Raw genomic sequence first — 27,334 nt, 5'->3', positions numbered from 1 at the left:
AAAGGCATTAGTAAAATGCCTAAGAAGCTAGGTGGTACAGTAGGTAGAGTGCTGGACTTGGAGTCAGGGAGACCTGAGTTTAAATCCTGCCTTAGATACTAGCAGGCTATGTGACTCTAGGCAAATCAGTAGCCTCAGTTTCTTTATCTGTAAGATGGGGACAGTAATAGCACCTACCTCCCAGAGTTGTTGTGAGAACCAAATGAGATGACATATTCAAAGCACTATGAAAATCTTAAAGAACTATATTAATACTAGTTATTATCGGGGAAGAAAAAGAAAATAGTACCTGGAGATCTGGGCCTGAATCCTAGTTCTGAGCTCTCTGAAATATAGGGGTAACAATGAATGCACAACCTAATTCATGGCTATTATGAGGAGAGTACCTCGTAAAATCTTGAAGTTCTAAAAAAATGTGAATGATTATTTTTGGTAATAACTAATAAAGTGAAATAAACATAAGGAGAAAGAAGACTGTAGGCCTTCCTGTCTTGTTTCATCAAAGGGAGAGAAGGAAGGTCAGTGCTGTCTCTGTGTTGTATAGGTGATAGTAGAGGCCTGGGAGGAAAAACTCCTCTAACTAGACCCCTCATTTCTCAGGAGTCCAAAAGTTTTCTTCCCCTATTGTCTTTCCTTTCATTTCTACATCGGTACAGAGTGATGAGAAGCTCTTGGCTTCCCTAGTGAGCACATGCTGTCAGGCTCAGGAATGAAGCTGGACATTCTCATAGTTGCCTATGTCGTCTTTCTCTGTCCCATCCGTAGCCTCAGTCATCCTGACTCTCTCCTCCAGAGGTTGTATAGTCTTCACTTTGGAGTACACAACAGAGAAATCCTGAGAGAGAGAGAAAGCACATAAATGAAGGTCTAGGGTTGGAAGAGAGAGAAGGGGCGGGGAGAGAGAGAGAGAGAGCCAGAGAGAGAGAGAGAGAGAGAGAGAGAGAGAGAGAGAGAGAGAGAGGAAGAGGAGGAGGAGGAGGAGGAGGAGGAGAAGAAGAAGAGCATGAGGAGAGGGGAGAGGGTAGAGGAGGAGGAGGAGGAGGAGAGAGAGAGAGAGAGAGAGAGAGAGAGAGAGAGAGAGAGAGAGAGAAGAGGAAGAGGAGGAGGAGGAGGAGGAGGAGAAGAAGAGCATGAGGAGAGGGGAGAGGGTAGAGGAGAGAGGAGAGAGAGAGAGAGAGAGAGAGAGAGAGAGAGAGGAGAAGGAAGAGGAGGAGGAGAGGAGAGATGAGAAAAAGAGCAGGGGGAGAAAGAGAGAGAAAGGTAGGTCAAAGGACAAAGAGCATCTGAGGAAATTGATTGATTCACCTGGGTGGGCGGTCGCATCAATGTGTGGTCATCTGTGGGGGGAAAGCAAATGTTTAGCTGTAGGTCTAGGCAATTATCTTATTTAAAGTCCACTCCTCTGAATTGTAAACCCCAGAACCCTGAATCATCAGCTCATTTCTATTTTCATGATGTTCCACATAACCTGAGTTGAAAAGTCAGTTGGTCCAATGAACTTCCTTTGCCTTGGCACGCACTGGCCCATTGATGCTATGTTACAAATGGTTAATTGATTCCTGACCATTTTCAGAGAACATGGGTTACACTCTTGGACTAAGTCTTTACAAAGGGGAGCTATGGAGTTCAGGAGAACCAGAGATGAGAATAGGAATCCTTTCTACAACCTCCTAATAGTTGTTCATCAAGTCTTTGCTTGAAAACTTCTAGTAATGGAGAACTCACTACCTCACATACCCACGGTTCAAATCAATTCAATTCAATTTTTATTAAAAGCTTATTATGTACCAAGCACTATGCTTAGTTCTGTACCTAAAAAAAGAAGAAGAAACGAAAAAGTTCCTGCCCCCAAGGAGCTTATATTTTTAAGGATATTATAGTGTCCCGGTGTCTCTGCGATACCCTAACACACTGCTCTGCGCACATTTGGTTCTCAATAAGTGCTTGTTGTTATTGTTAGAGAGGGTGTGTTCAAGAGCAGCTGGGTCAAGGTTCTAGCTTCTTGTTAACTTAGGCGTTTGCTCTGGTATCTGATACATTCTTAATCATTGTTAGCGTTTATATAGCACCTTAGAGTTAACTAAGTGTTGTACTGAGCTGCTAGGTGGCACCATAGTGCACAGGGCACCCGGCTTGGGGTCAGGAAGACATCTTCCTGAGTTAAAGTCCAGTCTCAGACAGTTACTAGCTGTATGACCCTGGGCAAATCACTTAACCCTGTTTGCCTGTTTCCTCATCTGCAGAATGATCTGGAGAAGGAAATGGCAAACCACTCCAGTATCTCTGTCAAGAAAATCCCAAATGGGGTCACAAAGAGCTGGCTATGACTGAACGACAACAACAAAATATTGCATATGTGTTGCTGCTTCTGATCCTCACAACCACCCTGGGAGGTGGTTGCTGTTATTACTCTCATATTCTGAGGCAGACTGCAGTTAAGTGACTTGCCCAGGGTCACACAGCTAGTAAGTGTCTGAGGTAGGATTTGAACTCAGGTTTTCCTGACTCCAGGTTCACCACTCTATCTAGTGTACCACCTGGTTGCCTCTTGATGGGCAGTGAACTTCCCCTTGCCTTGGTATGCACTGGCCCATTGATGCTGTATTACAAATGGTTAATCGATTCCTGATCATTTTCAGAGAACATGGGTTACACTCTTGGACTAAGGAGAGCTAGGGAGTTTGGGAGAACAGAGATGAGAAACACAGATAGGAGAAGGGCTGTAATCTTGAGGCTTAGACTTGTTCATTGGAGTGAACCTTCTTCAAAGCACCTCCAGGGAGTCACGTGGTCTTGTGAGAAGTGAACCATATGGCTCCAGAAATGGCAGCAGTTGATGGGCTAGGAATTCCTCGTCTGGTCTGAGAGTCGCAGAAATATGTCCAAGCAATAGAGTAGCAAGTGGGGAGACGGGAGAAGGGAGCAATGACGTAGTTCTCAGACAAGTCAAAGAATTCCAGGACAGAGAACGCTGGACATAGTGGGGGAGTTCTTGGACAATTTCCAGTTCCTGGACCAAGCCACCTAGAGCTGGGCTTCTTAACCTGTAGTCTGTCATGGTCCCCTTCAGCAGAATCTAGTGAAACCTATGGACCCCTTTTCAGAATAGTGTTTTTAAATGGATAAAATTAAATATGTAGGATTACAAAGGAAACCCATCACATTGAAATGAACTTATTAAAACATATGTTGAAAATTTCACAGACCACATGTAATCTAGCCATGGACACCTTGGGAGCTCATGGATCCTACGTTAAGGAACCTTGTCCTAGAGAGAAGAGGAAAAGAACAAACATTTATGTGCCTGGCACTGTGCTAGGTTCTTTAAAAATGTCTTGTTTGATTGTCACAACAACAGATGTGGAAATTGAGGCAGACAAAAGCTAAGTGATTTGTTCAGGGTCACACAACTGGTAAGTGTCTCTTAGGGAAGGCCTCCTTGGGTCATTGACATAACTCATTCTTTCTTTAAGTCAGGAAGAAAAGGAAGACAGTGAAACAGTGACTAAACAGTCCAGGGTATGGTAGTACCATTTGCTCCCTAAGCACTGAAAGATCTGGACGTTTAGGTGAGAATTAATTTCTCTGCTAGCTCTGATATGAACTAATTGTATGGCCTTGAATAGGTCACTTGACTTGGCTTGGCCTTAGTTTCCTGTCTCTGAAACAAAGTGGCTGGAGTAGATTCCCTCTAAGGTTCCTCCTGGCTCCAGCATTCTCTAGTTCTGTGATGGGTATGATTGTTTCCTAGACGATAATTAAACTGATCATGGGGAGTAAAAAAGGGACCAAATTTTCCTTGACTTCATGGTGCCCAACTAAGCATTTTTGGGGGGTTCCTTTTCATAGTATGGTAAAGACACATCTGGATTTAGAGGCAAAAGGCCTAGGTTCAAAGCCTACCTCTGCTATTTACGCCCCATGTGACCTTGGGTGAAATACTTAACTTGACCTCATTTTCTTCATCCAAAGAATGAGGGGGGTGGGGTTTGTCTAGATGACTCTGAAGTCCCATTCTGCTGTAAATCCCTTATCCCCTGTGAAGGGTACCATACCTCAGAGGCTCTAAAAGTCCTATCTCAATTTGAGTCTTGGTGAGAGGTCAACTACTATTTGATCCTAGATTGGCAAGAAACTTGGAATGGAAACAGAATTTGGGAAAAAAAACTGGATTTTCTTCTCACCCCTCCCAGCCTTCAATTCTCCCCCGGTGGAGATTTTTTTTCAACCCAGCCTGTTTTATTTGAATAAAGAGGATTTGCCAACACATGGCCCAGAAAGCTAGCAGAATGGACGCATCTTGTTGGTAGCAGCCATAGATTAAGTAAAGAGAGAACCCTTTTGGGGCAAAAGTTCTGCCATTCACCTGCAAGACATTTTCCTCATTGTCTTTGATATTTTGTCACAGGTCAACAGCAATGAGAATTTATCATGCAAGCAATCCACCAGTCCATAAATAGGGACGTCAATTAGTCAACAAGCATTTATTAAGTATCTTCTGTGTGTCAAGAGCTTTGCCAAGAGCTGAGGATGCAAAGACCAAAAAAAAAAATGAATGTTCTCTCAAGGAGAACACTCGAGCAATTCTGCTGAGCAGGTTTTCTGTGGGGAAAGGACAATATCAGGATGGCCAAGAAAATCTGGGCTGTACTGGAGGGGCTAAGGTGATTTGGAGTGGGCCAGATGCAACAGGGCAGGACACAACTCAACGTAACAACCAGATCCCCATTCTCTTACCTGCATCTTCTTGTTTTTGCTGCAACCTCCAGCCCTCAGAATACACCACATCGCTGATGACAGGATTCACTGTAAGTAATGGGTCTGCAAATACTGGGCTGTGTGTTCTAGACTGCTGGCCTAGCTCTATAGAAGAACCAGAGGTGAGAGTAGGACTTTATAGGCAGGGTCAGATGGATGTGCCAGAAGGTAAATGTTTATATTTATTAAATTACAGCAGAAGATGATGTCTCCCCCCCACACACACATCTTGACTCCCTTTTCTAGGAATATCTTTTACCCCCAGCATGATGTTGGGCATTCCAGGAAAATTCTCTATTTATTGAGAGGCAGCTCAAAGAGTACTGAACTTGCTATCAGAAGACCTGGGTTCAAATGCTGGCATTGACACTTATTAGCTGTGTGGCTATGGATGCAAAGACCTTTAAAATTTAACTTTTAATATCCTTATTATTATGCAATAATATAATAATAATAATTATGTATCCTTATTAATATGCAATAAGTTTGTGCTATATGAACCATAAGGACCCTTCCTGCTCCACATTCTCTAAAAAATCATGCTGTTCACTTTACATTAGGATTGTGATCTCATAAAGAACGTTTCACATTTGTATGGTGTTATAAAGAGATGCCAAAAGGACCTATGATGCACAAAGTGGTAGACAAATGTAGTATCTGCCATCTAGTGGCCAAGATGCTGATTAAACCACTTTGCTACAACAACTCTGGGAAGTACGTGGTGTAGGTGTGATCAACCAATTTTTTAGATAAGGAACTTAAAGTGCTAGATAAATATGATTTATCATTGAAATCATGATAAGGTAATAATGATAGTTGACATTAATATGGTGCTTTAAAGTTAAAATTACTTTATATACATTATTTCTTTCGATCCTCATAGCTTCATGAGGTAGGTGTTGCAGGTATTAATAAACTCATTTTACTTAGGAGGAAACTGAGGCTCAGAGAGGTTAACTAATCTGTCCACGGTCACATAGCTAGCAAGTGTCAGAGGTGGAATTCAGATTCTAGTCTCTCCTGATTTCCAATGTATCACTCTTTCCATTAAACCTGGCTGCCTCACAAATCTGTGCTCAAGAGGTCCTGTTCTCTGAGGCTTAGCAAAACCTGGGGTGGCTAGTAGGCTAAACAAAGAAGATAGTTTGTGTTCCCTTCTCCTATCCCCCTCCTAATTGCCTGGGCTTGGGCCTGGAGCCCTTATCCAATGGAGAGGTCCTTACCATTGACATATGTTGGGTCTAACTCCACTTGGGTGTGTTCTTGGAATCTTGGGATGGCAGGGTTCCTGCGAGATACACACAGATGTCATATTTCCTGCCCTAATGACAACACTAATTATACATTAATGAGATTATCAAGGAGAGAGTCCTGCAGGAAATGGTAAGTGTGGTGACACTGAGCTTCAGAGATATCAGCAACCAGAAAGGCATGGAGAGCTTGGTGTGATTCGTGCGGTTTTATCGCCCATGAATCTGTGTACAGGTGGTTTGTAAGGGGCTTTTTAGGAGAAGCAATTGAGTAGTAAGGTGGACCAGTGAGGGCCAAAGTTAGGGAAGCAGGGCAGGCAGTCTGAGGACAGAACCAGAGGGCGAGGTCATTTAGTCACAGAGTACTGCTTTGTCCTGCTGACATGGTGGCCACTCGAGTTGACCACTTCACCAGGCAATGTTGTTGTCCTCTTCCTTCTTCCCCCCTTCTCCTCTCCCTCACCTGTCTTCTCCTTCCCCATCCTCCTCCTCCCCTTCCCTTTCTCCCTCCTCCTCTCCATCCTTCTCTACTTCCCTCTTTCTCTTCCTCCTTCTCCCTCCTCCTCTTCCTCCTCCCCCTCCTCCTCCTCCTCTATGAAAGGCATAAATTAATGCTTAGAGATGCAATATAAAGACCCAGATAAATGAGTGTAGTACCTACCCTAGTGAATGAGATGCTGCTATGCAAATATTTAATCAAGTGGACAAACACTGAACATTTTAGTTAAGTAAGGAAATCAATAACTTATCAATGTTAGGGATAAGCAGAATGGTTACTGCATAGCCTAGTTGGTGAGTGATGTTTCTTTACATATCTTGAAACATACAGGACAGATAGGTGATGCAGTGAATAGAGCACTGAGTCTAGAGCCAGGAAGACTCCTCTTGTGGCTTTCAAATCTGGTCTTGGACACTTCCTGGCTGTATGACCCTGGGCAAGTCACTTAACCCTGTTTAACTTAGTTTCCTCATCTGTCAAATGAACTGGAGAAGGAAATGGCAAACCACTCCAATATCTTAGCCAAGAAAACCCCAAATAGGGTCACGAAGAGTTGGACACGACAGAAACGATTGAACAACAACAACAAATCCAAAGCCTGTGAAATCAGGAAATGGATAGGTATAACCCTAGGGATAGATAGCATTTTCCATGTTCCTAGATTGTGGACTTCTAGCAAAGGACGAGAGATCAGCCACTGAAAGGACTAAGGACTTGCCTGGAGGGTCCAAGAGCAAAACTTTGTCCTGCAAAGAAAAAGAAGCTTAATGTTAATCAGTCAGAAAGCACTGTGTCTACTATAACTCAGACATTGTTCTCAAGACTGGGGATGTGAAGACAGAAACAAGAGTCTAGACACCTTGCCCTCAAGGGGTTTGCACTGTATTGGGGGATGTCAGTAGAAGGAGTGCAACACTGTAGGAGTCTCACATGAAGCATGGAAACTGAGCCCTGTGTCCTTTCTTGTGCTAGGTAAAACCAAGATGACACAGAGTAGAGGAAAGGCATGATTCTCACCTGCTAGAAACTTGGAATTTAAATGAAGCTCTTAGATGTGACTGGGAACTTCACTATCATCCCCTTGAGATGTTGACAGTTCTAACAGACAAAATTCTGACTCATCCAAAGTTTTAAGTACCCACCATCCACAAAGCCCTGTGCTAAGCCTTGCCAGGAAATACAAAGGTAGTCTTAGCATTCAAGGAGCTTGTGAAGTTCATAGCATCATGGGTCTATAGATTAGATCTGGAAGGGACCCGGGAAGCCAACTGGCCTTGGAACCAAGAAGACCTGAGCTAGAATTCTGCTACAGATACCCAAGGGGCTATGTGGCCCCAGGCAAATTACTTAACCTCTCTCTGTAAAGTGAAGATAATAATGGCACCTATTATCAAATGAGATAATATACATAAAGCTCTTTGAAATCTTATTACTATTTATATTTAATACTATATAATATATTTTAAAAATTAGTAATATATTTAATACTATTATAATACTATTTATTTATTTTGCTATTTATCTATACTATTGATGATGATGATGATGGCAAAGTAGATAGAGTCCTGGGTCTGGAGTCATAAAGACCTGAGTTCAAATCCAGCTACAGACACTTCCTAGCTGTTTGACCCTGGGCAAGTCACTTAACTTGTGTTTGCCTCAGTTTTCTCATCTGTAAAATGGGAATAATGATAGCACCGACCTCCCAGAGTGGTTGTGAGGATCATACGAGATAATTGTAAAGAACTTACCATGGTGCCCTGCACATAGTAAACACTTTATAAATATTAGCTATCATCATCATCATCATATGACTTGTGCAAGGTCATACAAATAGTTACAGAAGCAACATCCGAGCACTGGTCATTTAACTTCAGCACTGAGGTCCTTATTGTTATACCTTCCTAGTTCTCTCTGTTGTAAAGAATGTATCCAAGAAATGCCTGGTATATCTCTCTTGAATCTATGCTGTTTCTCCTTAATGAGATGTTAAATTCCCTTGACAGAATTAACTCTTTGATAAGGTAAGAACTTGTCTGGCTCTGGATATCATCCCTGCCCCTTTAATGGCACAATTAAAATGATTGATTCATAACCAGTTCATATGCCTGGGCTGTAGACCAGATGAACTGCATCATACTCTAGTGAAAGAATCGGCAGATGTAAACTCTGAACCACTGTCAGTGATCCTTGAAAGAGTTGGAGAATGAGAGGGGGACTCCAGCAGTGGTTTTGGGGGGGGAGGCATCTATTTTCAAAAAAGAGAAGGGAATGGTGTTTCAAAATCAAAGACCAGGGATCCTAACCCCTATTCTTGGCAAAATTCTAGAGTATATAAAAGTATGTAGTTAGCGGAAATCTAAGGAAAAGAAGCAGGGATCACATGCTGCAGGAGGCAGTATGGTTTCATCCAGTAGATATCATTCTTGAGTAAGCCTATTTCCTTTTTTGATGTGGTCATCTGATTTGTAGAAGGGAACAATGCTATGGATGTTATTTTCAGTGAATTCAACAAAGCACATGATATCCATGAAGTAACTAGTTGGCGCAGTGGACAGTGTACTGGACTTAAGTTAGGAATAGACCTGAATTCAAATCTGGCCTCTGATACTTGCCAGCTGTGGGATCCTGGATAAATTTCTTAACTTCTTTTAGCCTCAGTTTCCTTACCTGTAAAAATGGGGATAACAATAGCACTTCCCCTATAAGGGTATTTTGAGGATCAAATATATATATGTGTGTGTGTGTATGTATGTGTAAATATAATTTTATATATGTGTATACATACATACATACATATATATACACACATATATAAAGTCTCAAGGCTGGATAAAGTACTGGGCTTAGAATCAGGAAGACTTTTATCTTCTCGAGTTCAAATCTGCCTTCAGACCCTTACTAGCTGTGTGACCCTGGGCAAGTCACTTAACCCTGCTTGTCTCAGTTTCCTCATCTGTAAAGTGAGCTGGAGAAGGAAATGGCAAACCACTCTAGTATCTTTTCCAAGAAAACTCCAAAATGGGGTCATGGAGAATTGGATACAACTAAAATGACTGAACAACAAGTATCTATCTATCTAATCTATCTATACAAAATTTTGTAACTCTTAAAGCATTATATTAAAATGTTAACCATTATTTTTATTATTAGCTATGATTATGCTATTATTGCTGACTTCATACAGAAATATGGATCAGCCAATACTACAATTAAGAACTTTTGTTGTGAAACCCTAAATACAAGCCAGATATTTTCAGGTGAAACTCTGACTGGGAGAAAGAGCCAAAGGGAATGTTTACAGAGGTGTTCAAAGATTGAACCCAGTTCATGCATAATCAGAGTGTCAATTCTGAGCCAGGGATCACAAGGTGGTTTTCAAAATATGTGATGGTATAAAGCTGGTATTTGGCTTGGAAAGTTTGCATTGCTCACATCTAGGGCTCCCTAAACTCGTCCCCTCTTCCTTGTCTATTCCCTCTTTTAGTGGACCCAGAGAACATAAGTATATTCTCCACAGATTGTTATGCACAGGAAAAGAAGGGAGTAGATGTTTATTATTCTCTTTTTTGAGGACAGGGATAATCTTGGGCATTTGAGACTGGGTCCAGGAACTATGGCTTGATCCTTGGTGCTTTTTATTTAGTCATTTTCAGATTCTTCATGATTCCATTTGGGGTTTTCTTGGCAAAGATACTGGAGTGGTTGCCATTTCCTTTTCCAGATCATTTTACAGATGAGGAAACTGAGGCAAACAAAGTTAAGTCCCTTCCCCTGGGGGTTACATTGTTAATAAGTGCCTGAGGCCATATTTGAACTCAGGAAGCTAACTCTTCCTGGCTTCAGACCTAGAGCTCTGTGCACTATGGCACCACCTAGCAGCCCCTAGGTGCTACCTCCACCAAGGGCCCATTTCTTCCCTGATTAGTTCTATGCAAGGTCAAGAGCAAGGGAGTCCCTATCTCAGAGTGGAGATCTGTGGGGAATCAACATAAGTGATCTTGAGGGATTGTGCTCAGAGATTCGGGGCCAACCCAAGGCCAGCTCTGTATGTTGAATTCTAGTTAGTAGTTAGCAGAAAGTTGAAGGATTTTGGGAGAAAATGGATCAAAATAAGATTCTGTACCTGAGCTTCAAATGTCTCGTCTCCTAGGGATGGTTTTTGGGGGAGGGGGATGTCAGCATATGGGTTAGAACGGTCTCATGACATATTTTAAGCTGAGAAATAAGCTAGATATCCACTAACAGAGAAGTTGGTTCAGTCCACAAGCATTTTATTAAGTACCTACTATGGGCCACAGCCCAGTAGGTGTTTAATAAACGTTTACTGATTGATTGATTGACTGATTGTGAGGCACATTGGGTTAAGCCCTGAGGATAAGAAGAAATTAAAAAAAGGATCCTGTCCTTAAGAGTCTAATATGGGAGATAGCTAGGTATATATGAGATATTTACAGATTAGATGGAAGGTGGTGGAAGGCACTAGTAGCTGATGGCCACCAGGGAAGGTGGGACTTAAGCTGAGTTTTGAAGGAAGCCAGGGATTCTAAGACAAGAAAGTTAGGAGGGAGAAAATTCTAGACCTGGGGATCAACAGCCAATAGAGAAGCTTGAAGACAGGAGATAGATGGAGTGCTATGTGTGAGGAACAGCAAATTAGGTGAGTACAACTGGATCACAGAATGTGTGAAGGGGAGTAAGGTATAAGATTATTGTGTTTGTCCTTGTTCTTGAAGAGGACCATAACATCAGGGAGATGATGATATGACTTGCAGTTGACTTTGATTTGAGTGAGGGAGGGCTGTGCAAGGTCACCATCCTCACTTTCTCCTCCAGAGCCATCTGGGTCCAGTGGCCAGATATTCATCAGGAGGACTGGAGATAGCTATTCACTGAATGGATGTCACCTCACTCAAAGTGAGAACTTGAAAAGACCTTAGCCTAAAAGGGCCAGGCTCTCCCATTGCATCCTGGAAGGTAGGAAGGAGCTGAGTTGGAAAGATGGTTAAATACCAGACATAGGACTTTATATCTGATGCTCAAGGTGATAGGGAGACACTGAAGTTCATTAAGAAGATGGTCGCTGAGAGCACAACTATGGGAGAGGGGCTAGGAGGCAGCCAATGGAGATAGGCAATGTCAGACTGGAGACACAGGGCCACAGTAGGTAAGTTGTTAAGTGTTCATAGAACCTTGCCTGATAAATACTCTAAATATTTCAGAATTTGAAGAGACCCCAGAGACTATAATAATAGCTAACATTTGTATAGCTCTTTAAAGTTTGTAAAACACTTCATAAATACCTAATTTTATCCTCATAACAATCTTAGGAGTTTGGTATTATTATTATCCCCATTTATAGATGAGGAAACTGAGGCAGGCAGAAGTTAAATGACTTGCCCAGGGTCACACAGCTAGTAAGTGTCCAAGGTTGGATTGAAACTCAGATCTTACCTTCTCTGGGAACAGAGCTCTCTCCATTACTCCATCCAGCCCAATTCGTGCCTGAGTAAGAACTCTCCAAATACTCATCTAACCTCTCCTCCAAGACTTCAAGTGATTTGAAGTTGTGGGGACTGTCTTTATTTTTCTTATTTATATCTCTAGTACTTAGCACAGTACCTGGCATATAGTAAATTCTTAATAAATGTTTATTAACTTTGACCATTGATGGGGAAATCACAGCTTTCCATTCCACTTCTGGCCAATTCTAATTGTTTAGGAATTTTTTAAATAAAAAGTGGGAATCTGCCTCTGCATTTTCGGTGCACTGTTCTTCATTCTGTTCTCTGAGACCAATCAGTTTTTTTTTATTGACTGAAAGGGTGGAGGGGAAAAAAGGAGGATTATATTGTAGGGGGCCATAAGGACAATTAGAGGCTTGTTCAAGGCCCTATCATCCTCATAAACCTGTAGAATGGCCTGTGTATTTAAAAAAATCCCCAAACAAAAAAGCCTGGATTTCCACCGAGTTAAAGGCTTGGATGATAAAGTTTGACTGTCTTCATATATTAAGAAAGCAGGGAGCAGCAAGGTAGCACAGTGGATAGAATATGGGCCCTGAAGTCAGAAGGGCCTGAGTACAAATTCCAAACTCAGACACTTATTAGCTATATAACCCTGGACAAGTCACTTAACCTGATCGCTTACAAAAAAGTTAGATACATGTCGTTTCTGCTGATGTGCTGGAACCAGCTCTTAATGGGAGCTATAGTTAAATTTTTGTGTGATTACTATACTTCAGAAATCTGCAAACATTATAAATCAGGGCTTGATTTATTATATTGTTAATTATCTAGACAAGAAAAAATAGAGAAAATGTTAAAAATGCAGATTAAATTTAAAGGTGTATCCATAAAACATTTTAAAAAATGTTAATTTTTAAGAGATGTGGTTGTAAACGTTTACCAGCATACCTCTGATGTGTTCTGTTCTTCACTTGGTGCTGCACCAGTCATTCTGTGAGGGTCTGAAGCCTCAGGGTGACAGCCACTCTGGGCATGAGGCAAGATGGGGACAGGGATTCTGTAAAAGTTAATGAGCAAGGCCAACAAACCTGATTTCCTCTGGGTCCTGAAGTATGACAGAAGGACAACACCAATGAGACCTAGGAATCCGAGCAGACCCAAGCTGACTCCTCCAGCAAGCAGGCCCTTTTGCTTCCTTGTAGGGACTGAGAAAGGAGAGTCTGGCTGTTGTACCAGGCCAGGAGACCACTGGGCCCACAGAACCACCCTGGAGCACCATATTGGAATGGAGCAGGCTCAGCCCACCCTGGCTGCAGTGGCAATCCCGAAGCCTCTTGTCACAGGACAGGAGTCTGTTGGAGCTAGCTGAGACAGAAGTGCAAAGCCTGCAGTGGCAGCAGCAGCTACTCCTGGAGCTATCAGTCCACAGTCTAAAGGTTTGAAAGTCACCTTCTTGAACTTTGGGCAGCCATGATGCCTCTGCAAACTCTTAAGAGCTCTCATCCCTCCCTTGAATAAACCCAGAGAATACTGCCCTAGGAGAAATCCTGAAATAGAGGAGCCAGAAGTGGGGCTTCAGTAGCCTTTTAGCTCGAGAAGTTGGGGAGATGACCCTTCTTGGGGTTGCAGAGAGTAGTGGAGGAAAAGAGGTGTCCCAGCAAGCCCCATCTCATCAGAACAGTGGGAGTTCTTGAGCCCTGGGGGGTGGAGCCAGCAAGTGTCAACACCAGGACCCCAGAGGTGCCTTTGCATAGCCAGGGGAAGTGGCAGACACCAGCACAGACATCTGCTGAGACCACCCAGGTTGTAGCTCAGCCCTAGGGGAAGAGGAGACTTTCAGCAGCCAGACCACCCCTACCCTACACCTCACAAAACCAGAAGCCACAATGCACAAAGTCAGTAACCAGGCTTACAGTTCCCAAAACAAGAACCTTGGGACAGAGCCCCCTGAGCACCAGAAGCAGAGATCCACTCTAAAAGGCAGGAAAAAGACAAACACCATGAAGAAACAATCCAGAAAACCAAGGACTATTGATTCTTATTGTGGAGACAGGGAAGGTCAAAATACAAATTCAGAAGAGAACAGCATTGACACTACACCCACATCTGAAACCTCAAAAGGGAATGTGAACTTGTCTCAAGCTCAAAAAGCATTCCTGGAAGAGCTCAAGGAGGATTTTAAGAACCAAATTAGAGAGGTAAAAGAAAAAATTGAAAAAAAAATTCACTAATGAGAACAAATCTTTAAAAAGTAAAATTGGCAAAATGGTTAAGGAGGTTCAGAATCTAATTGGAGAGAATGACTCCTTGAAAAGTAAAATGAACCAAATGAAAAGGAGGTACAGAAGTTAAATGAAGAAAATAATTCGTTAAAAATCAGAATTGGTCAAGTAGAAGCTAATGACTCTGTGAGGCATCAAGAATCAGTCAAACAAAATCAAAAGAATGAAAAAATGGAAGAAAACATGAAATATCTGATTGGAAAAACAACTGACCTGGAAAATAGAGCCAGGAGAGATAATCTAAGAATTATTGGTCTACTGGAAAGCCATAATGAGAAAAAGAACCTGGACAGTATCTTCCAAGAAATCATCAAGGAAAGTTTCTCCGAGGTCTTAGAACCAGAGGGTAAAATAGTCATCGAAATAATCCACCGATCACCCTCTGAAAGAGATCCCAAATTGAAAACTCCAAGGAATATTGTAGCCAAATTCCAGAATCATCAGGTCGAGGAGAAAATACTGCAAGCAGCCAGAAAGAAACAATTCAAATATCGCAGACCTACAGTCTGGATCATGCAGAATCTTTCAGCTTCTATACTAAAAGACAGGAAGAATTGGAATATGATATTTTATAAGGCAAAGGAGCTTGGACTACAACCAAGGATCCACTACGCAGCAAAACTAAGCGTAATTTTTCAGTCAAGGAGATGGACATTCAATGAAATAAGGGAATTCCAGATCTTCCTGATGAAAAGGCCAGAGCTCAATGGAAAATTTGATCTTCAAATACAAAACTCAAGAGAGACATAAAAAGCTAAACGGGGGGAAACCTTGTTATTCAATAAGGGCAAATTGTTTGCATCCTTATATAGGATTAAATTGTTTTATAGATGTTACATATAGTCAATCTTGAGAGTGGTACAGTTATTACAACAATTAAAAGAGATATACATAGACTGAGGGTATAAGTATAAAGTAACTGATATGATGAAAAACATAATTAAGTGGTGCAAAGGGACTGTTCAGGGAGAAGAGGTAAGGAGGAGGTAGAAAAGGGTAAATTACATCACATGAAGAGGTGCAAAAACATATTTTAGTAGATGCAAAGAAGGGAGGGAGAAGAGCAGTGTTTGAGTTTTATTCTCATTGGATTTGGTTCAAGGAAGGAACAACATACTGTGATAAGTATAGAAATTAACTCGTCCTGCAGGCAGTAGGAGGGGAAAGGGGAAAGTAAAGGGAGGTATGGTTAGAAGGGAGGGAAGAAGTAGCAAGGGGAAAAGGGTAAGATAAGGGAGGGGTGTCAATAGGGAGGGAAAATTGAGGAAGGTGGTAGTCAAAAGCAAAACTCTTTTGAGGAATGGAAGGGAGAAGGGAGAAATAAAAGCATAAATGGGGGGGAAATGGGATAGAGAAAAAGACGCAGATAGTAATCATAACTGTGAATGTGAATGGGGTGAACTCTCACATAAAACAGAAGTGAATAGCAGAATGGATTAAAAACCATAATCCTACAATATGTTATTTATGAGAAACACATTTGAAACAGGTGGATGTACACAGGGTAAAGGTAAAAAGACTGGAGTAGAATATATTATGCTTCAGCTGAAGTGAAAAAAGCAGGGGTAGCAATCCTAATCTCAGACAGAGCTAAAGCAAAGCTAGAGCTAGTTAAAAGAGATGAGGAAAGAAAGTATATCCTAATAAAAGGCACTATAGACAATGAAGCAATATCATTACTTAACATATATGCACCAAGTGATATAGCATACAAATTCTTAGAGGAGAAGTTAAGGGAGTTATAGGAAGAAATAGACAGCAAAACTATACTAGTGTGGGGCCTCAATCTCCCCCTCTCTGAACTAGATAAATCTAACCTCAAAATAAACATGCAAAAAGTTAAGGAGGTGAATAGAATTTTACAAAAGGTAGATATGATAGACCTCTGGAGAAAACTGAATAGGGATAGAAAGGAATATACCTTTTTTCAGTGGTACATGGCACATACACAAAAATTGACCATGTGCTTAGGCATAAAAACCTCACAACCCAGTGCAGAAAGGCAGAAGTAGTCAATGCATCCTTCTCAGATCATGCTGTAAAAATTATTTGTAATAAAGGACCACGGAAAGGTAAACTAAAAATTAACTGGAAACTAATCTAATCCTAAAGAATAAGTCAAAGGACAAATTATAGAAACAATTAATAACTTCAATCAAGAGAAAGATAATAATGAGACAACATACCAAAACTTACAGGATGCAGCAAAAGCAGTTCTTAGGGGAAGTTTTATATCTCTAAATGCTTACATGAATAAAATATATAAAAAGGAGATCAATGAATTGGGCATGCAACTGAAAAAGGCAGAAAAAAAATAAATTGAAAATCCCCAATTAAATACCAAATTAAAAATACTGAAAACCAAAGGAGAGACTAATAAGACTGAAATCAAGAAAACTGTTGAACTAACAAATAAAACTAAGTGCTGATTTTATGAAAAAACCAATAAAATTGTTAAACCTTTGGTCAATTTCATTAAAAAAAAGAAAGAAGAAAACCAAATTACCAGTATCAAAACTGAAAAGGGTGAATTCACCTCCAGTGAAGAGGCAATTAAAACAATAATTAGGAATTATTTTGCCCAATTGTATGCCCATAAATTTGACAACCTTAGGGAAATATTTACAAAAATATAAATGGCCCAGGTTAACAGAAGAGGAAATAAAATACCTAAATAACCCCATCTCAGAAAAAGAATTGAGCAAGCCATCAATGAACTCCCTAGGAAAAAATCTCCAGGGCCAGATGGATGTACATGTGAGTTCTAGCAAACATTTTTTTTAAGATTAGATTTTTCATTTTTAGTTTACCACACTTAGTTCTACATGTTTTTGAGTTTCAAATTTTCTTCCCTTCCCTCCCCTTCCCCCTCCCCCCAAGACAGCATGCAGTCTGATATAGATTCTATATGAACCTTCACATTAAACTTATTTACACAATAGTCAAGTTACAAAGAATTATGGCCAATGGAACGAATCATGAGAGAGAAGAAACAAAACCAAGAAGGAAGAGGAAAAAAAAAGAGAGCAAATAGTTTGCCTCAATCTGCATTCGTACTCCACAGTTCTTTCTCTGGATGTAGCTAACTTTTTCCATCATGAGTCCTTTGGAGCTATCTTTGAGCCTTGTATTGCTGGGACAGCCAAGTCTATCAAAGTTGTCATCACAGAATCAATATGTCTGTGGTTGTGTACAACGTTCTCCTGGTTCTGCTCCTCTCGCTCAGCATCATATCATGTAGTTCTTTCCAGGTTATTATGAAGTCTGTATCTTCCCCATTTCTTATAGCACAATAATATTCCATTACATTCATATAACACAACTTGTTCAGCCATTTCCCTATTAATGGGCATCCCCTTGATTTCCAATTCTTTGCTACCACAAAAAGATCTGCTATAAATATTTTGGTACATACAGGTCCCTTTTCCACTTGTGTGATCTCTTTGGGATATAGCCATAGGAGTGTTATTGCTGGGTCAAAGAGTCTATCAAACATTTAAAGAATAATTAATTCCCATACTTTATAGACTATTTAGAAAAATAGGCAAAGAAGGAGTCCTACCAAATTCTTTTTATGACACTAATATGGTACTAATATCTAAACCAGGAAAAGTCAAGACAGAGAAAGAAAATTATAGACCAATTTCCCTAATGAATAGTGATGCAAAAATTTTAAATAAAATATTAGCAAAAACATTGCAGCAATTTATTATAAGTATAATACACTATAATCAGGTAGGATTTATTCCAGGAATGCAAAGCTGGTTCAATATTAGGAAAACTATCAGCATAATTGATCATATCAACCAAAAAAAACTAGCAGAAACCATATGATTATCTCAATAGATGCAGAAAAAGCTTTTGACAAAATATAACATCCATTCCTATTACAAAGACTGGAGAGCATAGGAATAAATGGAGTCTTCCTTAAAATTATAAGTAGCATCTACCTAAAACCATCTGCAAGTATTATATGTAATGGGGATATCCATTATCACCCCCCATTATTTAGTTTGGTACTAGAAATGTTAGCTTTAGCAATAAGAGAAGAAAAAGGAAATTGAAGGAATTAGAATTGACAAAGAAGGAGCCAAGATGGCAGCTGGAAAGCAGGGACTAGCATGAGCTCCCCCTGAGTCCCTCCAAAAACCTATAAAAAATGTCTCTGAACCAATTCTAGAACTGCAGAACCCACAAAACAGCAGAGGAAGGCAGGGCTCCAGCCCAGGACAGCCTGGATGGTCTCTGGGTGAGGTCTATCCCACACAGAGCTGGGAGCTGGGAGCTGGGAGCGGAGCAGAGCCCAGCGTGAGCGGTGCGGACCAACCAGACCAGGAGCTGGGCGGAGTGGGCCCTAGCACCCTGAATCAGTGAGTTGCAGCAGTTACCAGACTTCTCAATCCACAAACACCAAAGACAGCAGAGAAGGTTAGTGGGAAAAGCTGCGGGAGTGGAAGGAGTTCGAGGTTTGGCCACTGCCCCTGGGGCAGTGGAGGTGGGGCAGCTACAACGGCAGTTGCTTCCGGCCCCAGGCCAACCTGGTGGGAGGAATTAAGTGGCAGATCAGAGCAGGAGTGCATAGCCTGCTGAAGATCTAAGTCCAGTCTGGGTTGGGGGTTCTTGGGGAAGGAGCAGTGCTGGTGTGGCAGAGCTGGTGGAACATAGAACTCTTTAGTCTACAAGCAGTCATACCCTGCTGAAACACTCAAGGGTCAAGTTAGTTGGTTGGGAATATGGCCAGGCAGCGAAAACACACCCAGATTCAGTCCCAGACTTTGGATTCTTTCTTTGGTGACAAAGAAGACCAAAACATACAGCCTAAAGAAGTCAACAAAGTGCAAGAGCCTACACTAAAAGCCTCCAAGAAAAACATGAACTGGTCCCAGGCCATGGAAGAGCTCAAAAAGGAGTTGGAAAAGCAAGTTAGAGACATAGAGGAAAAATTAGGAAGAGAAATGAGAAGGATGTGAGAAAACCATGAAAAACAAGTCAATGACTTGCTAAAGGAGACCCAAAAAATACCGAAAAATACACTGAAGAAAACAACACCTTAAAAAATAGACTAACTGAAATGGCAAAAGAGCTCCAAAAAGCCAATGAGGAAAACAATGCCTTGAAAGGCAGAATTAGCCAAATGGAAAAGGAGGTCCAAAAGACCACTGAAGAAAATACTACTTTAAAAATTAGATTGGAGCAAGTGGAAGCTAGTGACTTTATGAGAAATCAAGATATTATACAACAGAACCAAAGGAATGAAAAAATGGAAGACAATGTGAAATATCTCATTGGAAAAACCACTGACCTGGAAAATAGATCCAGGAGAGATAATTTAAAAATTATTGGACTACCTGAAAGCCATGATCAAAAAAAGAGCCTAGATATCATCTTTCAAGAAATTATCAAGGAGAACTGCCCTGATATTCTAGAGCCACAGGGCAAAATAGAAATTGAAAGAATCCATCGATCACCTCCTCAAATAGATCCCAAAAAGAAATCTCCTAGGAATATTGTCACCAAATTCCAGAGCTCCCAGATCAAGGAGAAAATACTTCATGCAGCCAGAAAGAAACAATTTGAGTATTGTGGAAACCCAATCAGAATAATCCAAGATCTGGCAGCTTCTACATTAAGAGGTCGAAGGGCTTGGAATACAATATTCCGGAGGCCAATGGAGCTAGGATTAAAACCTAGAATCACCTACCCAGCAAAACTGAGTATCATGCTCCAAGGCAAAATATGGATTTTCAATAAAACAGAGGACTTTCAAGCTTTCTCAATGAAAAGACCAGAGCTGAATAGAAAATTTGACTTTCAAACACAAGAATCAAGAGAAGCATGAAAAGGTAATCAAGAAAAAGAACAAGAAAAAGAAATTGCAAGGGACTTACTAAAGTTGAACTGTTTTGTTTACATTCCTACATGGAAAGATGACGTGTATGATTCATGAGACCTCAGTGTTAGGGTAGCTGAAGGGAATATACATATATATATATATACACATATATATATGTTTATGTATATATATGTATATATAAATGAATGTGTATGTATGTATATATGTATGTGTATATATATATGTATATAAAGAGAGAGAGAGAGAGAGAGAGAGAGAGAGAGAGAGAGAGAGAGAGAGAGAGAGAGAGAACACAGGGTGAGTTGAAGATGAAGGGAAGGTATCTAAAAGAAATAAAATCAAATTAAGGGATGCGAGAGGAATATATTGAGAGAGGGAGATAGGGAGAGATAGAATGGGGTGGATTATCTCGCATAAAGGTGGCAAGAGGAAGCAGTTCTGTGGGAGGAGGGGAGAGGGCAGGTGAGGGGGGAATGAGTGAATCTTGCTCTCATCAGATTTGGCCTGAGGAGGGAATACCATACGTACTCAATTGGGTATCTTACCCCACAGGAAAGAAGAGGGAAGAAGATAAAAAAGGGGGGGATGATGGAGGGGAGGGCAGATGGGGGTGGAGGTAATCAAAAACAAACACTTTGAAAAGGGGACAGGGTCAAGGGAGAAAATTCAATAAAGGGGGATGGGTTGAGAAGGAGCAAAATATAGTTAGTCTTTCACAACATGAGTATTGTGGAAGGGTTATACATAATGATACACATGTGGCCTATGTTGAATTACTTGACTTCTTAGGGAGGGTGGGTGGAAAGGGAAGAGGGGAGAGAATTTGGAACTCAAAGTTTTAAAAACAGATGTTCAAAAACAACAAAAAAAAGTTTTTGCATGCAACTGGAAAATAAGATACACAGGCAATGGGGCATAGAAATTTATCTTGCCCTACAAGAAAGGAAGGGAAAAGGGGATGGGAGGGGAGGGGGGTGACAGAAGGGAGGGCTGACTGGTGAACAGGGCAACCAGAATATACGGCATCTTGGAGTGGTGGGGGGGAGGATAGAAATGGGGAGAAAATTTGTAATTCAAACTCTTGTGAAAATCAATGCTGAAAACTAAATATGTTAAATAAATAAATTTAAAATAAAAAAAAAACAGAATCAGGAAAAAAAGAAAAAAAGAATTGACAAAGAAGAGACTAAGTTGTCACTTTTTGCCGATGATATGGTGATTTATTTAGAAAATCCTAGAGAATCAAGTAAAAAATACTTGAAATAATACATAACTTTAGCAAAGTTGCAGAATATAAAATAAACCCACATAAATCCCCATGTATTACTATGTATTCCTATGTATTACTAACAAAGCCCAACAGCAAGAGATAGAAAGAGAAATTCCATTTAAAGTTACTGTAGACACTATAAAATATGTGGGAATAAAATATTCAAAATCTACCTGCCAAGACAAACCCTGCACCTAAATGAACACAATTACAAAACACTTTTCACACAAATAAAGTCAGATCTAAATAAATGGAAAAACATCAGTTGCTTGAGGTTAGGCTGAGCTAATATAATAAAAATGACAATTTTACCTAAATTAATTTGCTTATTCAGTGCCATTCCAATCGAACTACCACAAATATTTTATAGAGCTGGATAAAATAATAACAAAATTCATCTGGAAGAACAAAAGGTCCAGAATATCAAGGGAATTAATGAAAGTAAATGCTAGGGAAGGTGGTCTAGCCATACCAGATATTAAACTGTATTATAAAACTACTTGGTATGGGCTAAGAAGCAGAGTGGTGGATCAGTGGAATAGGTTAGGTACACAAGATGCAGTGGTCAACCACTAAAGCAATCTACTCTTTGATAAACCCAAAGAATCTAGCTTCTGGGTTAAGAATTTACCATTTCACAAAAACTGCTGGGAAAACTGGAAAATAGTATGGCAGAAACTGGGCATAGACCAATATCTTACACCATATACCAAAATAAAGTCAAAATGGTTTCATGATTTAGGAATAAAGACTGATACTATATGCAATTTGGGAGAGCAAGGAATAGTTTACCTGTCAGATTTATGGGAAAGGGAAGAATTCATGACCAAACAAGAGATAGATGGAGTTACAAAATGTAAAATGGAAAATTTTGATTATGTTAAATGGAAAAGTTTTTGCACAAAGCCAATGCAACAAAGATTAGGAGGGAAGCAGAAAATTGGGAAAGAATGTTTACAACCAGTGTCTCTGATAAAGGGCTCATATCTAAGATATAGAGGGAACTGAGTCAAATTTATAGGAATACAAGTCATTCCCCAATTGAGAAATGGTCAAAGGATATGAACAGGCAGTTTTCAGAGGAAGAAATTAAAGCTATCTATACTCATATGAAAAAATGCTCTAAATCACTAGTGGTTAGAGAAATGCAAATCAAAACAACTCTTAGGTACCACATCTCTCATATCAGATTGGCTAAAATGACAGAAAAATGATAAATGCTGGAGAGGATGTGAGAAAATTGGAACATTGTTACATTGTTGGTGGAGTTGTGAACTGATCCAGCCATTCTAGAGAGCAATTTGGAACTATACCCAAGGGGCTATAAAAATGTGCATACCCTTTGGTCCAGCAATATCATTTCTAGGGCTGTATCCCAAAGAGATCACACAAGTGGGAAATGGACCAGTATGTACAAAAATATTTATAGCAGATCTTTCTGTGGTGGCAAAGAACTGGAAATCAAGGGGATGCCTATCAGTTGGGGAATGGCTAAACAAACTGTGGTATATGAATGTAATAGAATACTATTGTGCTATAGGAAATGAGGAGCAGACAGACTTCATTATAACCTGGAAAGACTCATATGAACTGATGCTGAGTAAGGGAAGCAGAATCAGGAGAACACTACACACGATTACAGACACATGGTATCTGTAAGGACTAACTTTGAAAGACTTGACTCTTCTCATCAATGCAAGGTTCAGAGACAGCTCTAAAAGACTCATGATGGAAAAAGCTATGCACATCCAAAGAAAGAATTATGGAGTCTGAATGCAGATTGAGGCAAACTATTTTCTCTCTTTTTTTTCTTTCTTTTTTGGTTTCATTTCTTCTTTCTCATGATTCATTCCATTGGTTATAATTCTTCTTTACAACTGGACTATTATGTAAATAAGTCCATTGTGAACGTATATGTAGAATCTATTTTGGATTACATGCTGTCTCGTGGGGAGGGGGGAGGAGAGGGAGGGAGAGAAAATTTGGAACTCAAAAACTCGTGGAACCGAGTGGTGTAAACTAAAAATAAAAAAAAAAATCTTCAAAAGAAAACAAAAGAAAAAAGAAAAGAGAGTCTGGCATGAGGCTAGGGTAGGGAGAGCAGGCCTGAGAATTCCTAAACTAGTAGTCTTGATGGCTCAGAACTTGAGAAGATAGACCTGAGGGTTAGGAACATGGAAGGACTTTTTGAATTAGGCTTAGAGCTAGGGTGGTGGAAACCTGACTCAGCTCATATGCAAGAATACAGGAAATATCCCTTCTGTCTTTGAGCAGCTGAGTGTTGAGATTGGGTTTGAGAAGTGATGACTTATTGTGAAGCCGCGGATGGAATGTGACCAAGATTATTATTAATTTATTATTATTATTATTATTTTTATTAATGTGACCCAGCAGTATTTGCACATTTGTTCAGTGTTTATTGAAGTGAGTGCCATACTGTAAAGGACCTTGGAGACTCAGGGAAAAGAGATGCAGTCAGTTTCTGAGCCATCTCTTCCCCATCATCTACCTAGTGACATCACCCAGGACAACACTGATCCCCAAGGACTCAAGCTTGCACCTCCCCGGATGACCTACCCTCAGAAATAATGAACCATGATCTGGCATTGTAAGAAATGCCCACCCTCTTGGGAGGTGGTCAAATGCTCATCCTTGAGATATCAGGTCCAGTCCTCCTTATCTACCTGGGACAGAGAGTTTCACCCCTTCACTGAACTGGGGACTGATGCCATTGTTAGCCTCACAAGAGTAGATCCCAGAATCCTCAGCTGTCAGAGAGAGGTTGAGAAATGCAGCTTCTCCTAAGTGGATCCAACTGCTCCCCAGGATTATACCCTGGTGAAAAAATCTGATAGAGCTGTGCCTGTCTTGGCTTCATATCAAAGCTCTGCCACATCCCCTGCAGTGGCCTTCCTGGCGGTAAGGAGAGGATGAGACAATGGAACTGAGGGAGACAATGGAAATCAGCATCTCAGCTTCAGAAACATGAGCCCTTTATTTCAAGAACTTCTATTAGGATATTCCCTCAAATTAAAAAGTTTTTTTTCCCTAAATTACCCAAATTTCTCCCATATACCTCCTCCCCCTAGAGAACCATTTTATATAGCAAAGAATATTTTTTAAAAGAAAAAAAGAAGAGGAAGAGCAAACACAATCAATAAAACTAAGGTTATTGTTCAGTCATTTCTGACTCTTCGTGACCCCATTTGGGGTTTTCTTGGCAGAGATACTGGAGTGGTTGCCATTTCCTTCTCCAGCTCATTTGACAGATGTGGAAACTGAGGCAAACAGGGTTAAGTGATTTGCCCAGGATCACATAGCTAATAAGTGTCTGAATCCAGATTTAAACTCAGGAAGATGAGTCTTCTTGACTCCAGGGCTGGTGCTCTGTGCACTATTGAGCCACCTAGCTGCCCTAAATTAATATTATAGGAGGGGTTTCATGATCCTCTTCTCCCAATAGCATGGTATAGTGTAGAGGTGTCAAACCCAAATAGAAACAGATTCCTGCAGGTAGTTCATTGACACATAAATCCACAAGCTAATGCTATCTATGTTGTATTATAATTTTATTTATTTTATTAAACATTTCCCAATTACATTTTAATCTGGCTTGGCTGCCCTAGGGAGTTTTGTGGGCTACATAAAACCACGCTAGTGAGTTTTTCACCTCTGAAGTAGTAATAGTAGCAGTAGTAGTAGTAGCAGCAGTACTAGTAGTAGTAATGGTGGTGGTGGTGGTAATAGTGGTAGTGGTAGTGATCATGGCAATAGTAGTCATGATGATGTAGTAGTAGTAGTAGTAGTGGTAGTAGTAGTAGTAGTAGTAGTCGTAGTGGTAGTGGTAGTGGTAGTAATAGTAATGGTAGTAGTGATGGTATAGTAGTAGTGGTATAATGGTAACAGTAGAGGTGGTGGTGGTGGTAGTAGTAGGGGTAGTAGGAGTAGTACTACTACTCTCACTAGTGGTGGTGGTGTTATAGTAGTAGCAGCTGCTATGGCAGTAATATCTGCCTCACTGTTGTGTTGTTAGGTTTAACTGAGATAAAAAAGCACCATAGAAATGTTATCCATTATTAGAGGCCACCCTTTCACCCCTTTTAAAATTGAGGTGACAGATACGGAGAAAGGCACCTTGATGAAGGAGTGACAGAGCCAGGACCTGAGCTCATGTGCCCTCTTTCAGTCCAGCATTCTCTCGGTGAGGCTGTACTAGTCTTCACTGTGTGACTAGATGCTCTAGGAGAGGTGGATGAGTAGAATGATGGGGATAAAGTGCACCGATGGGAAGGAAGACCAGTTATTCAAGGCATCATTGAGTGGTTAGAGGAAGGAATTAAATCACTGAGTCAGTTTGTTTGATAGAAACAGGGGAAACTGAAGCGATTTCTTCTATAGATAGTTAGGGATTGCAACTTGATAGGAGAAGGAATAGAGGCCTGGAGGAGAGACTACTATTTGGGTGGGGAGATCAGCCTGGACTATAGGTAGAAAGAGTGTCAAGCAAGGAGAAAGAAGAAACTTCTTGGGAAGCCAGGGAGAGAAGAACTTGGGGCTGAGTATGGGATGGGTGTGTATGGCTAGTCAGAAGTATCTAGAATGAAGGGATCCCTCCATAAGACTCATTATCTAAGCTAGAGTCTATTTTACCCTTGTACCTGTTGTGTAGGTACTAGGAGTTGCAAGTACTGTGTTCCAGTCCACATTCTGTCACTAACCAGTTGTGAGACCTTAGACAAGTCACTTGATTCCCCTGAGACTCAATTTTTTCCTCTGTGAAAAGAAGGTGGTAGGTTAAATTATCTCTAAAATCCCTTTTAGGTCTAATAATCCATAGATCTTCATAAGCAAAGGGAGTGCTGAAACCATCATTATTAAAATCAATCTATTAAAATAACCTCCTGAGTGTCACAGGGTTTTTGTTGTTTTGTTTTTACAGATTAGGCCCTATACACTGGTATATTCAAATAAAGATGCTATTTGGGAAGTTTGTCTATCTGCACCCATTTGTATTCTGAGGAACGTTTACACTTGTTCTACAAAGCAGTTTTTGTTGCATTCCAGAACATGTTTACCTTAGTTTTCTCACCTGTAAAATTAACTGGAGAAGGAAATGGCAAATCACACTAGTATTTCTGCCAAGATTGCACCACAAAGAGTCAGACACAACTGAAAACAACTGAATAACAACCACGACCATAACAACAAAACACTGGTTTTGTTGAGTTGTTCTTTCACTGACTTACTAGTTGACCCTTGTGCTTACAGCAGCAATAAAGTGGCTTCCAAAGATTAATATGCCTTCCTGGGACTGTCCAGAATGACCTACAGCACGCTTTGAGTAGAGGCTAGTTCATGAAGTCATAATGCCATCAAAGGATTAATTTTCCTCATTTCAAACGCCCCTCTTACTATGAGGGTCTTGTAGGAAGTAGGAGCAGGTTCTGAGTTCCTGAGGCCTCAGCCCCTCAGGGAGGGACAGGGAAGCCAGGCAGCCTGTTGTGATACCATACCACCCCACCAGAGGACAGTCTGGATCCCCATAGTTGGGATGTTCAATACTGGGGATGTGCCATTTATCCTGGATGTAGCTTCACACCAAGAAGGGCCAACATACCTTTCACTGAGAGTGTCAGCACCTTACTGAATTGTACAGTTATTCCATTGTCAGCCTTGCAGAAGTAATTCCCAGCATGTTGTTCAGTCAGGGATAGGTTGAAGGATGCTGCCCCTCCAAAAGGGGCTGAGCTGTTTTTCATGATTTTGGCCTTGTGATAAAACTGATATAGTATTGGGGCTGATCCTCTCTGGGCATCACATCGAAGCTCCACCACCTTCCCCACAAACATCTGTGTCTCAGGGACGCTGAAGGTGAGGAGGGGAGGAGACACTGGAACTGGGAGAGATAAAGACAAGAGTCAGGGTGAGCTTCTGCTGCTGTGACTCACAACCC

General features: G+C 40.7%; 1 protein-coding gene across 4 annotated transcripts in view; it reads right to left on the bottom strand.

Moving 5' to 3' along the window:
- Positions 1 to 233: 233 nt before the first annotated feature.
- The window catches only part of LOC118848581 (Fc receptor-like protein 2), a 41,266-nt gene continuing 14,165 nt past the window's right edge, over positions 234 to 27,334 (bottom strand). Inside the window, exons 6-12 of one of the 4 annotated variants that reach the window (XM_036757520.1) lie at positions 26,999 to 27,277; positions 13,064 to 13,180; positions 7,226 to 7,253; positions 5,982 to 6,046; positions 4,738 to 4,863; positions 1,306 to 1,337; positions 234 to 835 (exon numbers count right to left, since the gene is read on the bottom strand). In XM_036757520.1, the coding sequence (XP_036613415.1) occupies positions 704 to 835; positions 1,306 to 1,337; positions 4,738 to 4,863; positions 5,982 to 6,046; positions 7,226 to 7,253; positions 13,064 to 13,180; positions 26,999 to 27,277 (779 nt within the window). In that variant the 3' untranslated portion in view covers positions 234 to 703. Of the gene's footprint in view, positions 836 to 1,305; positions 1,338 to 4,166; positions 4,525 to 4,737; positions 4,864 to 5,981; positions 6,047 to 7,225; positions 7,254 to 13,063; positions 13,181 to 26,998; positions 27,278 to 27,334 lie in introns of those variants that run through there. The other 3 variants (XM_036757523.1, XM_036757521.1, XM_036757522.1) reach the window with 3 other exon arrangements.

Source organism: Trichosurus vulpecula, chromosome 4 (genome assembly GCF_011100635.1).
Source record: "Trichosurus vulpecula isolate mTriVul1 chromosome 4, mTriVul1.pri, whole genome shotgun sequence".
NCBI lineage: Eukaryota > Metazoa > Chordata > Mammalia > Diprotodontia > Phalangeridae > Trichosurus > Trichosurus vulpecula.
The sequence above is the reverse complement of the archived record's forward strand: the minus strand, read 5'-3'. Positions and strand labels throughout refer to the sequence as shown.